Source organism: Arvicanthis niloticus, chromosome 11, assembly GCF_011762505.2.
Source record: "Arvicanthis niloticus isolate mArvNil1 chromosome 11, mArvNil1.pat.X, whole genome shotgun sequence".
NCBI classification, from domain to species: Eukaryota; Metazoa; Chordata; class Mammalia; order Rodentia; family Muridae; genus Arvicanthis; species Arvicanthis niloticus.
The window spans coordinates 34,548,590-34,565,714 of record NC_047668.1 but is presented as its reverse complement, the minus strand read 5'-3'; the positions used below and the strand labels follow the sequence as shown (position 1 = coordinate 34,565,714).

Genomic DNA, 17,125 nt, shown 5'->3' with positions numbered 1-17,125 from the left:
AGGATGTGGCTGTGATGACTGTAGATGTATGGAACTCTTAACTAGTAAGAAATATCATTAAAAACAGGATGCCCAAAGTGCTAGTCATAGAGATTAGGAATTTCTTTTTAATGAAAGAATATTCCATATTAAGAATTTATTATCTTTAAAAGATTTCAGTAACAGAGGACATTTTACAATAGAAACATTATCAGGGTGATTACACCTAAAATATACAAGCAGTTTGTACAGATACATACATGACAATAAAACAACCAGTTATGACAATGTGCAACAAGGAATATATATTTTATATGCACACCAAAAGTTCCAAATACATACCATTCATGACAGGGCAGCCTCTTGTCATCATTGAAAAGTGAAATAAAACCATAGTGCTTAGTGAAGCAAGATTAGAGGCATGGTTGTCATAGTTGTGAGTTGATAGAACATCTGCAGTTTTGCAGCACCTTTGGGAAGTCTACCATGTCTGTAAAAACAAAGCTTGCGAGTACTTTATGATTCTACTCTGCTTTCACACAACAGAAGCACCCATGCATATTTGTTCAGGAAGTGCTGAGTGTTAATGTTTATTCCAGTATTGATTATAATGCCTACAATTGAGAACAATTAATGTTTATGTCTGCAATAGAATGGGCAAATAGAAGAAAATTTCTACACTGCAATGCTAGACAGCAATAAACACAAATCATCTTCTGTTATGTAAAACAACATAGAAGCATTCCACACAGAAGACACTGAAAAAAGGAAGCCCGATACAAAATTATGTCTACTGTGTAATTCTACTGACTTCAAGGTGACAAACAAGTAGAATTAATCTCATATCAAAAACTACAGTGTGTTAATAGTTGGAGTGACACAATTTAGAGAAGCACAGACAGTTCAGAGGTGCTGACAGTATTTGAATTTAAGATCTAGACTTCATGTGTGTTGGAGTGTGGGTGCACACATGTTTGTAGATGTACCGGTGTGTGGTGCACTAGTACATGTATAATATGGAAGCCCAAGGGCTGATGTCAGGAAGTTATCTTCATTGCTCTTGCACCTTATTCACTAAGGCTGGTGTCTAATCAAACTCAGAGCTCATTGCTATATCTTGTCTTGCTTGCTCTACACTTACACTCCTCCTCCTCTGTCTCTCTGTTTCCCTGTCTGTCTGTTTCTCAGTCTCTCTTTGTCTCTCTCCCTACACATATACTATATGTATACATGTGTGTTTATCTATGCACATATGATTATGTATATGTATATATATGGACACAGTAACAAATTCTTCATTCAAATGACTTAATTTATCAGTCATCATGGCTCACTATCTGAAAATTAAATTATTTCATTAGGTGTTATTCCAAATTAATAAATAAGACAAAAAATTATTTCTGAAACCTACTAGTTAAAGTTATACTATATCCTATATTTGCATACACATGCATGCACACACAGACACACACAGACACACAGACACACGGAGAGCACAGAGAGGGTAGAATTAGAGAAAATCACAGTAGACCTTAAAACATAACAGAAAATGGGTTTGAGATTTATTTTTTCATTGAACAAGAAAAAATATTTCAAATTAAATGTTCTATCAAGAAGATATGGCACAACAGTATATGCATATAAATAAAACTTTTCCCAAACTGTCTTTTCCCTTGCCTTTGTTAATATGGAAATACACCAGTAATTGCTAACGTGTCAAAGTATGTGTTTTTTAAAGATCAGTATTTATATCTGTTTTTTACTCCCTATGCATTTCAGAATCCAACTCAGGTTGGAACAGCTCTTCAGGTTTTCCATAATCTCGGGACTTTGAAGGATACTGTTACCAATATCGTGGATGGTTATTGTGCTGCTTTGGAAGACAGTATCAACAACACATTGGACGTCAAAGTTTTGACTCAGCCTTCCCAGTCAGCTGTGCGAGGTATGGATATGATTTATATTTAGCTCATTTATTTATTTATAACCAAGAAGTCCTTTGAATAGTGTATGCAACATTCATGTTTCAAAGCAATCTATTGACTCACTTTTTTGTAGCCAAAATGAGGGAAAAATTATATTTCACAACTTGATCAGAACCTCTAGAAACGATGTCTAAGCTGTGGCACCATTTAGTTGGGAAGAAACAGATGCAAATAAGAACAGAACATATTTTTCTTCCTGAAGTCTTTTTCCCGACATGTACTTTTTATTGGGAAGGAAACATTTTTAAGAAATGCTATTTCTGCTTTAGCTTTCAGGACTTTGTAATTTTCATACTAAAAGGCAATAATGGCTTATGCTGTCAAAATAGATCAGTTCCTTGGGAGCATGGAAACTATGATAAAAGCAGGGAAAACTACTGTTGGAAGGTAGACTGTAGGGGTCACAGCCCTGACTCAGTGCTCTGACTGTTCCTGCCATTCACAGGGTAGCCATTGTTGTATGTGTGTGTACTGTATGTGTCTGTGTCTCTTCCCTCCCTCTCTTCCATCCTGCCTTCCTTCCTGCACGTCCTTCCATCCTTCCTATCCTTCCTGCACTTTTGTCCTCCATTTCTTACCATGTGTTCTTCTTTTCCTAGTCTAGAAGAAAAGAGTGCTCAACTTGTCCTTAGGTCCCATCCAGTCTGGCTTTTGCTCAGATCTGATAGCTTGTCAGTTTTCCCTTTTCTGAATTTCTTTTTCATCACGCAATTGTCCTGTTAGCTTTCGCTTAAAAAATCAAATATATCTTCTCTTTCTTTGACTCTACTACTTTATTTTATTTTGTCAGTCTACAGAAAAATTTCCCACATTATTATCTGTATTGTCTGGTACAGATCTGTATCATTTCCTCCCATATTTTTATTAAAGGCACTCTAACAATCACTGAGTGGTTCGGAAGAATAAACAAAATGTATAGATTAATGACACTTTTAATGCATAGATAATACAAACAAATTTCATTTTTATACATAACATTAAGCAAAACTGAGTTCATAGCTCCTGAATGAGTAGTACTAATAAAAGGAAATAAAAGATTCTTAAGTCTCAATAAAAATTTTAAAGGTTCATTTTGGTCTTTGAATAGGTCCCTATTCATACCATTACCAAAGGAGTTTGTTGAAAAGAAATTGCCAAAGGAGATTTTCCTCTGACATTTTGCTAGCAATTATTTTCACAAAGTTTGATCTCATGTTTAAATTTCCAACAGCAGTTTAATCTCCTTCCCTTTTGTGTTGTCAAGAACAGAGGGAAATGAAAGCAATTATTCACATGCAGTCAATCTTAGTGTAGGCCTCTTTCATAGAGAATGAAGGGTTTTAAAGCTGCCTATTACCATCTGTTGAGAAGTGAATACCATGAGGAATGTAGGAACCCTAAGCACCAATTTCTCATCTTTTAAAAGAATGAGTATTATCTTTATTTCTAATATTAAATTGTATTCATATTTTTTCAGATATATTGAGGTTCCATAGAGTTATTTTAAATACTTACTGATGCATTGGAGTGTGGTGCAGTATTACAATGAATTTTTTTGTATGTGGTTTAGGGCAAAGATTTTTATACATTGATTTTAGATTTTCTACAGATTTTAAGATCAAATTTAAGATCTATAGAATTTAAAATGAAATAAAACAGTATTTAAAAATGTTACTTTGAATATTTAAAGGAGACAAAAATGCATAAAGATAGTGATGGATAACTTCAGATCTGGCACCAATGAGACTGAAGCAGGAAGAAAGAAGGAAAAATGTGTTTGAGACCTGCCTGGGCTACATGGTGAGATCATGTCTCAGGAAAAAAACAAAACTCAAGTTTGAAAACAAGCTTGTAAGGTAGCTATGTAATCATGAGCACTGATGGCGCAGGACCACATGTACAATAAACATATGAAAGACTCTTCAACATCTTTTTAGGGGATGGACTAGTGTGCGGCTAGTTGTATGGCAACTTCACACGTGAACTAGAGTTGTTTAAGAGGAGAAAGTTAAACTGAGAAATTGCCTCTGTAAGATCCAGCTCTCAGGGATTTTCTTAATTAGTGATTGGTGGGAGAGGGCCCAGCCATTGTGGGTGGTGCCATCCTTGGACTGGTAGTCCTAGGTTTTATAAAAAAGCAGACAGTACACCATGGGGAGCAAGCCAGTAAGGAGCACCCTCCATGGCCTCTGCATCAGCTCCTGCCTCTAGGTTCTTCCCTGTGTGAGCTCCTGTCCTGACTTCCTCAGTGATAGAGCAATATGGAAGTGTGAGACAGTAAACCCTTCCCTCCCCAGCTTACTTTTTGATCATGGTGTTTTGTTGCTAACAAAGACAACCAGTGATAAGGAACATGCAAATTAAGGAAGATACTATTCTCTCCTAATTAGTTAGCCAAAGTTTGAGATAAAACATTCAGAGGAGAGTAAAAACCGAGTATTCATATTGTGGTTGAGGAAGATAGTTTAGTCCTTCAACCTTACCAGTTTGATTTCACAGGTTACAATTGTTTGTTCCTTATACTCTGAACTCCTCTGTAAGGATATGTCTTAGAGACATGTGTTGCATAAGTTCTAAAGTATTACTGTGTAGTGTAAGTACCTGATGTACGAGGGTCTGTTCATTTGGAAATGTGGAGACTTCATAGAGTTCTTCTCTCCCTCCACCTTTATATTTGTTCTGGAGATTGAAATCAGGTCATCAGGCTGTGTAGCAAATGCTTTTACCCATCTGCCTACCTTACTGGTCCAAGAATTGTTATTGCACTATGTATATAGTAGTGAAAATAACTTGTGTTCTAATGGAGAATTGGGTAGGCTTTAAAAACATATATCAGTGTAGATAATGCTTAAACAGAATACAGGGAAGCTATAGAAGGTATGTTCGCTATGATGTCTAAAGCCCCAAAGTGTGATGGACTATGTTATGTATTGTTTTGGATATATACATAAATACTAAAAGCTTAAAAATACGAGATGACAATCTAAATTTATGAGGCCCTTAGCTCTGGAGAGTGAATAAAGAAAACAAGATTAGGAAAATTAAACAGAATTTTATTTAAATTTCTGTTGTATTTCTTAAACTTGGTGGCTAGTATTCTCATCATTATTCTATATGCTTATTTTATATTTTTACATCTGTTTATTTTGTATATGCATATATACATGTATGTGGTACACACATGGGACAGTATGTGGATGCCAGAGGACAATGTAAAGGAGTAGCTTGACTCTGGCCTTCTAGCATGTGAGACCTGGGGATCAAATTCAAGTCAGGAGGCTCAGTGGCTATAAGTTGATTAACTCACTGAGCATCTTGTCAGCCCTTTTATAGTTTTTTCATATGTTGAAATATTTTTACTAGTCTTGAATCTAGTTTTTATATTTTCTTCATTATATTTTAAAGTGACTTGATTTTCATTTGTCCAAGTTTTGTTAACAATACAATAATCATTGAAAATGGTCAATCACCCAGTTAATCCCTTACCCCTTCTCCAAGACATCAACTGTGAAGAACCACACTTCAGCATCTTTGTCACAGTTTTTAAGGACTCTCTTCAATAGTTTCCCGTCTGGAGTGGTTTGTTTGTTTGTTTTTGTGTTTTCTGGGTGGGACCAAAGATTGCTTTCAATGTCTCATTCTCAGTTATAAATCTTCTGTCATGAATACCACTACAAACAAACAAAGCTTCCTTGCATGTAGCAGCTGGTGGCAGCAGGGATTATGGACTTTCTTCCACATGGCTTCTGGCTGTAGCATGGACTATGAACATCAACCTGGCCTCAGAAAATGAGCTCTTATTCATCTCTGATATCTCATTGCTCAGGGTCAGGTGATTCTGTAGTTTGGCACCATGTCTAGGTGCAGGACCTGCTCAGGCTCCAGACTGCTGGTCACCACCTAGCCCCTGCCAGCTGCCACAATGCTACCCTGGGCATGACCATCATGTTTGTAGCCCGAGGGTAGCCCTGCAGCCCTGCATTATCTTTCCTCAGCTGGGTGAGTATGGCAAGTAGATTAGCAGCATGGGCAACAATAGCCGGCCTGCTGGATTCAGCTATGCCATGCTCTTTTGTCTGTTGTGGCTGTGCTCCTATACCTGTCGCCCCCACTTTATATCTGGTTCTACTGCTCTCCATGTTTTTCTGTTCAGCCTTTTTTTTCCCAATGCAATGAAACCAATTTTTAAAAGCATCTTTCCAGAAAGCCTGTCTTTTTAAAAAAGGTATTCTGGAGATATTTCATGTTCTAAAGGCTCATTCCTCCCCTCTAAGCCACTGTGGGTCTCTCAGGCTCCTCAGAGTGCCCCACAGTCCTATGATTGATGACAGCTACTGCCATCTTGAATTGAGACTCATCTCTGGTCTTTTTAATATGAGTTATCCATTGCCACCTTCATCTCTTCCTTCTGTGGAAGGAATTATGCTTTCACAATACAATTGATTTTTTTTTAAATTGTTTCAGAGACACTATGTTTTTGGAGTCCTCATGGTTATTAGTATCTTTCATCCTTGTGTTTAAATGGTTTAGGCAAGATTTAAGTTTTCATTTATACTTTTTTTTTCTTAGAATTTTACATCTTTTCCCCCCTCAACATGTAATGTTTTTCTTCCTTACTGAAATAAAAAAATAATTGAGGTAGAGATTTAGCAAATAAACATGATCTAAAAAAATGACATCGTCACATCAGGTCAAAATCATTTATGCTTCATGTTAGCCTGGCTTGCCTCACTTACACTGAGAGTGTACGAGTCAAAATTCTGTCTTTGTGTAGGTAAAGATTCAATGGCTGACAGCAAGAGACTCACTTTTTGTCCTAAGTCATTCCTCTTCACACAGGAAGGCCAAGTGAGTGGTAGGGAAAGAAGGGGGAAGCATGTTGTTCTCTTTGCTGCAGTTTCCCAGGGAAAAGGTGTGACCTGGGGGAAGAGAGTCCCACCTACGGAGACAGTTTGTTCCAGTGGACTTGGATGCTGTGTCAGTAACTCTCTGTGAGTTTGAGTTCAGTTTTGATTATTTTTGTGTCTACTTGCTCCTTTTAGAACTTTATGCATACCTGGAATGTCTATCTATCAGATGTTTGTTTTCCATGTTTAGTATTTTTCTGTAATTATTTTAATACTGTATTTTCCTTCATTTTATGTGATTTCTTCTTGCCTGTTTTTTATGTTTTCCTGTATTTCTCCCTTTGTTCTTTTGAATTTTATAGTAGTTTTTACCATCCCCTTCACGCTGTTTATGAGAGAGAATGTTTTCTATAATGGCTCTAACATGCAGACTGCTCTCCACTGCTGCAACAAAAGTACTGAGCAAAGCAGTGGACGGAGGAAGTGCTCATATTGGGCAAATTTCAGAAGGTCAGGACATGCTCACTGGGCTCTGTAAGGTTGAGCATCATAGTGGGCATCATAGGACTGGCAGATTTGCTTACTTCCTGGGAGTGTGGAAAGGGGAAGAGGAAGTTGCTGAGAACAAAACACACCCTTTGTAGCCACAACCAGAGACTCGCTTCATCCCATCAGGCCTTACTTACCTCCTATAATTTCTACCACTAATAGCCTCATCAAAGTTCACTCAGCCAGTGGAGTGATCCATTGGTGTGATGAGATTCTGCATGATCCAGTCATGTCCTCAGGACACTGCTACGCTGGGGACCAAGCCTTTGGGACTATAGAACTGAGCGATTCTTCTGCTGTTTCTTCATTAATTCCCTTCTCAGCTGTATTTGTCACTGTTTACTCTCCTCCTCCATTATCTCTGTTCAGTTCAAGAGTGCCTTTGTTTCTGATTATCTTGGAAGCATATCTTTCCTCAAATTTTGGGCCAGTCAAGAAATTTGTGTTGTTCTAGTAAAGCTGTTGAGGTCTTTTTTACTTTTCTTTTAAATCTAGTATTTTCCCCACCCTTTCTTCTCACTTTACTCCCAGTCTCTCACACAACTGAGGGTCAGTTCTTATGTAAACATTACTTTATTTTGGTTTGTTTTTTACTTTTCTTCTTTATCATGCTGTTTACTTCCTTGACAGATCCTTGCCTGTAGATCTTAGCTCTAACAAAAAGTCATAGACAGCTTATAAAGATTCTTATTGTTGATTTGTTTTCAAGAGACTTTTAGCATTAAGCCTATGTTATTTTAATTCTTAACAAGAGAACGAATCAATGAAAATCACGATTGACTCATACTTGCCATTAGGCCTGAAGCCACCCCTCTCCTCTCTTTCACAAACCAGTACTTTATTTTAGCACCTGTACTTACTATATATATGACCTTACATTTGGCCTTTTCATCTATAAAACAGATTAAATACAGTTGCAAAAGATTGGAAAATCAGGCTAGTGAGTTGTCTCAATGATTAAAGTGCTTGTCTTGCAAGCCTGATATTGTAAGACCCCCCAGAGGGGACCCTCACCCAACTCTGGACCTGCACTCACCCAAGGACACAGGAAGACCGCCTTGATGTAATAACAAAAGGTAGTTTAATGGCGAGGGCCCTCAGGCCAGAACATATCTCATGCAGGAGATAGAGGATCCTACGCCCAGCCCAGGAAACTTGGGATATTTATGGGTAGGGGTTGGGGAGAGCTGGAAAGTTTGGCGTGGTTACATATGATTGGATATTTCAAACATCCGTTCCCAAGCCTGGTTTCCATCTAGCCCCCATCCCAATTATCCTAATTTACATCTGTATCTTGCTCCTGGGAGAATTCCTTTCAAGTGACTTCCTTTACCCAGGTGTTTTATTGCCTCTATCTTGGGTCTTTTGTGCCTTTGGAATGTTTATTCAAGCCCTTGGAATGCACCCCAGGGGCAGCTAACACTTGAGTGTAAATTGAAACTCTGAACCTAAGAAACTTTCACGTCTAGACCTAAAATTTCATTTTTACAATTTATTCTCACAATATCTGATTAAAATCTCTGGAACCTGCATGAAGGTAGAAGGAAGAACCGACCACAAAGTTTTCTTCTGACTTCTGCACATGCACACCATGGCATGTGTATATTTTTTAATGCACATCATATACACTATAAAAACCTTTAAAAAATTAAACAATGTTTTGAAAATATTTTGAGAAAATGCCTGTTAGGTTGCTATTTGGGTTTTTGTTGACACACATAGAGTCACTTGAAAGGCAGGCTCAGGTGAGGGATTGCCTCTATCAGGTTGCCCTGTGGACATGCCTATGGGACATTTTTGCTTAGTGATTGATGTGGGAGAGGTCAGCCCATTGTGGACGGTGCTACCCCTGGCAGATAGGCCTTGCTTGTGTAAGAAAGCAGACCATGCTTGTCCACAAGCACCTTTAACTTCTGAGTCATTTTGGCAGCCCCTTTATCCTTTTTAAATGTGTGTTCCTCCTTATTTATTCATAACTTATTTTTTGATCAGTTGTAAAATCCATTGTTACCAGTAGTATTTTGGCCTGATTTTTTTTTCCAACTTGTTTTGAAGAAACTTATAGCAAAGAGATGGAGAATGACTTGTGTGAGAACAGAGGGAGGCTAAAGCCAATTGCCTTTTAGGAATGAGCTTTGTTAAACAAGAAAGCCTCAGGACTGAATGAAAAGACAATGAGATAAAAGGAGGAAGACATGAGTACCTGTGAAGTGTGGGAGAGATTCCTATTGTAGACACAAGGGAGAACAGGCAGAAGGAAGAGTCCAGGCTGAACGTGGTATGCAGACTACACCAGACAGTGAGGAGACAGGGAGGGAGAGCAAGAGAAAAGACACTAACCAACCTAGATATGGCCTGAGCCAACAGGCCAAGGGACCAGTGTAGCTAAAATGGCTGAGTTATAAAGGTCAAGCTGGAAGAAGGGAAATGGAAACCTAGCTCCTAGGAGGAAGAGGTTCAGGGTAGAAGTGCAGAGAGGACTGGAAGGCCTCTGCTTTGGTTAATAGCACCTCAGCCATTTGCCCTGTGACTCTGACACCTAACCAGGACCTTGTGAGCTAGGATCCAATCTTGAAATGGGAGAGAAATCAGGAACATTATGAGAACAGTAAGAAAGTTAGCTTAAAGCAAAATGAGTGTGAGAGACAGTTGCCCTGGACAGTATGGAAGGGTACTAGTCTTCAGATGAATCCCCTGAGCAAAGTGGGATACTTTGACTTTTTGATCTTTCATGGAATTAACTGTAGGAAGTTTCATATTACACGATTTACAAGAGCCAAGTGCTGGGTAGGACCGTAAGCTGTTTCAGCTGTAGAGTTACTACAGAACAGCCCACCATAGCTTCTTTTCTTTTCCCTCTCTTTTTTATAATTATAATTTCCCTCTCTTTTTTTATATTTATAATTTTCAAAAATTTTTACATTTCAGATGTCATCCCCTTTCCCCATTTCCCCTCCCCCAGAAACCTCCTATCCCATCCCTCCTCCTCCTGCTTCTATGAGGATGTACCCCCACCTACCCACCCACTCCCACCTCCCTGCCCTCAAATTCTCCCACACAGAGGCATCCAGCCTTCATGGGACCAAGGCCCTCCTCTCCCACCTATGCCCAACAAGGCCATCCTCCCCTACATATACAGCTGGGGCCATCACCATAGCTTCTTAACTCTGACCCAGAGAGCAGGAGAGCTGCAAGCCTCTGAGGCTTCCAGAGGCCTTTGAAGTAACCAGTACCTCCCTGTGTGTGGCAGGCATGCAGCAGCACACCAATCAAGTCCATGTTGTTGTTGTTTGTTTTTGCTGTTGTGGTTTTGATAATTTGGCACAGTAGATACTGTTCTGCATTGTATTTTCATATTCTAGTTGTGAAATCTGTTTTTTAATCAGTGAGCTATGGCTTGATTTGTTGAGTTTGGGAAGACAGTTGTAGAAATAACAACTTGGATGCTAGAATGCAAAGCTCTGTGGCTGCTTTTGTGTATGTATCTAAACTAGCCGCAAGGCTGTTACACCAGACTCCGTGTATAGCAAACCTGTTGTGTTCATAATTTCCTTGCAGTTCTGTTGGCCCATAGCATATCTGTACACTACCAAAATAAGTGTTCTGTGACTTAAATTTATTTGAGCTGTTTGCACTGTGTTTGTTTTATTAATTTGATATCAAGATAATTTTATTGAGTATATATTTACTTGAATTCAGTTTGGGGGCTATCCTTGTCATTCTTAAATTTAATTTTGAATATGTAAAACATTTTGTCCTCTTTCCATTTTAAGGAAACTATTTTCATTAATTTTATTTTATTATCATAATCCCACACATGTGATTGTGTGAGATTTACTTTTCTTACTACACACATTGTTTTTATATTGTACATAAGAAGCTATTTATGAGAGAAGGGGTTTCTTGGTTTTTGTCTTTTCTGTGCTTTTAGAATAATGCACATTCTGTTATATCTGGGAACTTTCCTTTTTTCCCCATTTGTCTGTTACTCTTTACCAGGAGGCCCTGGGCGAGCCACCATGCCAACTCCAGGAAACACAGCAGCTTTTCGGGCTTCCCTCTGGACCAATATGGAAAAACTTATGGATCACATCTGTGCTGCTTGTGGACAGGTAAATGTTTCAAGACATGGAAAAAGCTTTATAGATAAACTTCTGCTAATTCTAGGTCTTTGGGGACAGATCTCTTATCATCTCCGAGCATGCCAGTACTTCTGCTGCCTGACTGTAGTATTTGCAAAGGTTGAAACATGCTCCACTCTCCTCCCCTTATCCTCTTGTCCCATATGCTAGAAGTAATGCTATTTGTGAGGAATTTTTGAAGTACGCCTAGCTTTTTCCAGTTCCTAAGGGTTACATTGCTTTAACTTGGAAGGACCTAATTAAATATACTTTGTCTCTCTCTCCTTCTCCATCTTTAGGTACAACATCTACAAAAAGTGTTAACCAAGAAGAGAGATCCTGTTTCTCACATTTGTTTCATTGAAGAAATAGTTAAGGTATGTTTAAATAAAGATAGTTTTGTATCTCTTGCAGAAAATAGGAAAATATAGGCAATCATTTTTTGAGTCCCTGCCTTACATGGCATACTTACCGTATACCAAAGGCAATGTATTTGTTGATAACTATAAATTTTTTTTTTGCAAGATTAATGTCAGCTTGGATGTGGTCTAATTTTTGAAATGTACTACACATTTCCTATTTCTGTCCATGTAAATGATAGATTGTAACATTTTCAAAATTTCTACTAGAAAGTAATCTGAAATATTTTGACATATAAAACAATTTAAACAGTAGTCATTATAACATATTTAAGGCTACAGAACCCATTCCTTTGTTTGCCCCATGACTTTCTTTGCTGTACTCATGTCTCATGTTATAAAGTCTTGCTTTTGTCCTTTACTAATTTGTATTCCTTTGAAGTCTAGGAACCTCTGAATATTATCTTAGTCATTAATTTTGAAGTGCTTTTATAATTATTAATAGAATAATGAATTACAACTCAATTTATGAATGTGCTAAAGAAAAAAATGGTATGTTTTCATTATCATGGCATAAGTAGTTTTATTTGTAACTTCATAAATTATAGTATTTTATATACTGTGTTAATTACCTCTAAGATTTTCTTCATTTACTTTTACACAAACAAATATGCATGAACACACATACATTCATATACATATTCATAATCCACTCGTGTCAGGCCCAACTACCTGTCTCATCCACTTCCATAGTTAACACACATACAGCTATACTTACATACATAAATGTTTATTATTGGTGGACAGAGTGAGTAAAAGCCTCCATGAGCAGGTCATTATCCAGCACCAGTGCAGAAGGTACTCACTCATTCTGCATAAATGTTAAGCTTCAACCATTATTACATAGAGAAAGAAAAGCTTCTACCTTTTTATTGCTAAAAATGAAAAGAAACCTAAGTGTGTCAGAAAAAAACTCCTGGCCTTGAACCAGAAAAAGGAAGCCTGTTAAGGATTTGTCTGTATAGTATCACTACAAGGTAGTATATCTTCATTGATCTGTAGAAAATCTGCCCAATACAGTGGACTAATATTCAGGGATTATTTTATTAATCTAATAATGACAGGAAAGGCATATCAGTAGCAGGAATCAAGTCCTGAAATGTCATCCCTGCAAAGGCTCATTTACTGCAGTCTACATTCCATGGGGAAACCATCTCAGAAGATCACCTCTAGGCTTAGCCTTTCTAGATGGCTCCTGACAAATTTTAAAATATTGGTTCTTGAATTTTTAAATTTTACTTTTAAATGCTTATGATTTTAGAGCAGCCTTAGGTTACAAAAATATTAAATAGAAAAAAATGAATATTATTTATCATGTAAAGCCCAGGGAACTATGAAATGGTAAATAGGCTAATATCTATGTAAACTATGACTCCAGTAATAACATGGATGCATTGTTTACTAAATTAATATACACATAGTTGTTCATTATTTTTGGCACATAGACTACACCAACTTAAGATGATTAATTCATATGTAAATTGTTCATTACCTTATGTCTATATACTTAACATTTTCACAATAGTATTAGCTTTCTAGCTTCTGGAAAGCTGAATTATTAAGGTCTGCCTCCTTAATACGTATTCAAACAATGTCAAAGGAAGACTAGTGTATTGATAAGTAACTGAAGCCTTGGCATCACAGCACCAAGCTCTGTCTAAACTGATCATAGGCTATATAGACTTTTAAAGTCTTAGCTATCAAATGAGAATGGTCATACTACCACTGAAATGAGATGCTCTGATTGGAAAAATGAAGTACAATATAGATTTGATTCAGAATTTGCAGTTTATGTGCCAGGCTCAACAATATGGTGGTTAACAATAATAAGACTCAATGGTATGATAAGATGATTGTGATTCCAATCGTTTAAAATCTGAAAATGCATATTTAAGCCTTATAAGCTAAACAAAAGCTAGGTAATAAAGAACTCTGACATACGATGATGTTAGTATTGTTAAACATTGTAATAACACAATATGTTTGGGTATTCATCCATGAAGAGTATCAGCAGTTTAGATCATTAATCATACTTCCTTAAATAATATAGTATGCACTATTCTGATCATGTCAGGATTGCATATCTCATTTCTATGAAGTTGTAATCTAGTATATGGTAATGTTAGAGCTATAAAAATAGGCAAACTTATTTTGTGTGTTTTTTTTTCCTTGCAAGTCTCATGAGATTTAGAATTTATTCTGAAATACTTGTTGGGGTCCACACTAGCCCCACGTTGGGGTGGCCAAAATAATGTTGGGGTCCACACTAGCCCCACGTTGGGGTGGCCAAAAAACGTCGCAGCCCAGGCAAAATGTTGAGGCCCGGGCTGACCCATGTTTGGGCAGCCACTGTACCCCGGCCCAAGCTGCCGCTCCGGTCTGCGGGTCGGGGTTCAGCAAGAGCGAGGGTGAGGGCAGACTAGAAGAATGGAGACCAGACAGGGTGTGATTCAATCCTGTTTATTCTTCAGTCTCTCTTCCTCTAAGTGTCTCCTTCTCTGTCTCCTCTGTCTGCTGTGTCTGATTCTGTCTGGAGCCAAGTGTCTTCTACCTAATGTCTGATGTGTCTGATGCTCTGATCTCAGTCTGATTCTGATCTGTTCTGTCTCTGCCTTTTATATGTCTCACTTCTAAGCCACGCCTCTAAGTTACACCTTTAATCATGCCCTTAGGTCTTGTCTCTAACTCTAATCTCTATACTTCTAAGTCATACTCTTAAGTCACACACCTTTAATCTCACGCACCTTTAATCTCAAGGTATCTAAACCAAGATTATCAGAGTGTGCTCAGCTGTTGTAGGCTATTGTAATCCAAGTCTCATGTCAGGGTATATGGCTCAAGATGGCTGCAAAGCTGATAGCTGCTTTCTGCTAAAAGTCGGCCCCCAACAAATACTCATTTATTTTCTTTTACCAGGTGAAAGTAAACAGTAGTGTTTACTTTAAAACTTTTAGTTTTCAACTTAACATTATTAAGTCTGTCTTGGTACTTGCTAAGATACTTGACTCTAGGTGATGGAAAGGATAGTGTGTATCAGCATCCGTAGTCTAAGAGTAAGAATGCTCTTAGGAGGCAGTAATGCTGCATTACTTGGGAGGTTGTTTGTAGATGTCCATCCTGTTGTCAAGAGCATGTGAGTATTGAACAACCAATTGGATGAATATAAAGTGATCCTGGACCATTTATATCTGTGTAGTGAAGCCTGTGGACATTTCAGTAGAAATGGGGAGCCATTTCAAAGGTCTTCTTTTATCTGAAGTGGCTAATTCTGCTAATTTCATAAATGTTCTATAAAATTAACCTGTCTCACTTAGTATGATCATTTGCAAACAAAATGCATTCATACCAATTTATGTTTTTGTTTTAATTCTGAATTGTTTTCTTTTTGTAGTGTATTTTTTATAGCTTCCATGAATGAATTATTTTGTAAGTCAAAGTTTGAGGCAGATTATTAGACATTAGATATTCAAGCTTAGAGGTTGGAGGGCTGGTTCTATGGTTAGAGCACTGACTCTTAACCACTCCTCAAGAGGACCCAGGTTTGAATCTCAGCACCTACCTGGCAGCTCACAATTGTCTGAAACTCCAGTGCCAGGGGATCGGATACCCTCTTCTGGCCTTCCTGAGCAGCAGACACACAAAATGATGCACAGACATACATGTAGGCAAAACACTCGTAACACATAAAATAAAATAAATAATAATAATAAACACTTAAGAAAACAAAACAGATGGTCAATTTTGGTATTTCTTGACTAGGCACGCATTCTAGTGTCACTGTAGAACCATGACTACTCTGTCATAACACTTGGCTGCAATATGAGTCAGCAAATTACTGACAGATTATTCAGGAACCACAGAGTGAAAAACAGGCTGTAGATTTTCATGGACAGAATTAAGCCAGTTTAGCTGTGTGTGGGGGTGTAGATATGATACTTTCACTTTCTAAGCCAGCAATTTTTATCTTCAAACAGAGTCTTGTAATCATGTGTGTAGGATGCATCAAGCTAAATTTGGAATGTGAGCATTTTAAGCTGCCATAGTACTAATGAGAATTTTGACTATGCCAAAAATGTGTTTTCTTTTGCCCTTTTAGACATAGCATATGATTCAATAATAGCATTCAAGACTCTAATTAGAAAAGTTTAAGGGCACCCAAATTTGAAATCTTAATGATATCAGTAAAATATTCAACCTGTGTGTGGCATCTTAATGTATTTAACAAAATTGAGTAGGGATAAACCAATTAGACAGATAATCAATATTACCATTAAATGTTGTATCTGTACAGGTTGGATGATTTCTACTCCCATTAGTCTAGAGATGAGATCTTAAGAGCCTTTCACTGCAGCACAGGCAAACAAGGAACAGAGAAGCCTGGCATTAAGCTGATACCTTGTGTCACTGTAGCAAACAAGGGCCCCTGATGCTAACAGTACCTTGATTCCCACCAGGAACAATTCAGGCCCTTGGTACAGGAAAGCACTTGTATCGTTAGTCCTTAGACTACTTTGTGTATTACAGCTTCAGGCAATGTCAGTTCACAGGAAAAACACACACTCACTCCTGTAAACCGCAAGTTATTATTAAGATTCAACACAATTACAAAAAGGCAGAGAAACCCTTAGGCTTTGAAAATGTCTCTAGCACACTTTGGCTTTAGTATATTAGAATTATTTGATAAAGTACAATAAGTAATGAACTGCAAATTATTTAAAAGAAAATTGTTGAAAAGAATATTATTATTGAAAAAAATATTGTAAAGAAAATTGAAAAATGAAATTATCAAATGTTATTTTTTAAAGTTGCCATATAGACCATTTGAAAATTAAACTCATTGGAGGGCTGGCAAGATGACTCAGCAGAATAAGATGCTAGCTCTGTAAACCTGGCAACTGGAGGTTGATTTGACTTCACATGTATCATGACACATACACCCACATATACACATGAACACACGCAGTAATGAATGAGTGAGTGAATGAATGAATGAATGAATAATCATATTTGAAATAAAGGTTAGCTGGTAGTGCAAGCATTGGATTATACAAACACACATAAATTAGTGGCCGGTGCAGGGAGTTAATGATATTACTTAGCATTTTTCATGAAGGATAGTAAATATGAAAGAAAAATGTAAAACTTTGGATAATCAACTGAGATTTTAATGTAGATCTCATCAGAAAAAGAAAATCAGCGAGTATAAAAGAAAATTCTGCTATCATCTAACTCATTCACAAAAAGCA

At 37.5% G+C, this 17,125-nt stretch overlaps 1 protein-coding gene across 1 annotated transcript in view; it reads left to right on the top strand.

Moving 5' to 3' along the window:
• Cog5 (component of oligomeric golgi complex 5) overlaps positions 1–17,125 on the top strand; it is a 288,970-nt gene that overhangs the window by 151,966 nt on the left and 119,879 nt on the right. Inside the window, exons 8-10 of the mRNA XM_034514294.2 lie at positions 1,759–1,924; positions 11,339–11,451; positions 11,760–11,837. Of these exons, the coding sequence (XP_034370185.1) occupies positions 1,759–1,924; positions 11,339–11,451; positions 11,760–11,837 (357 nt within the window). The remainder of the gene's footprint in view (positions 1–1,758; positions 1,925–11,338; positions 11,452–11,759; positions 11,838–17,125) is intronic.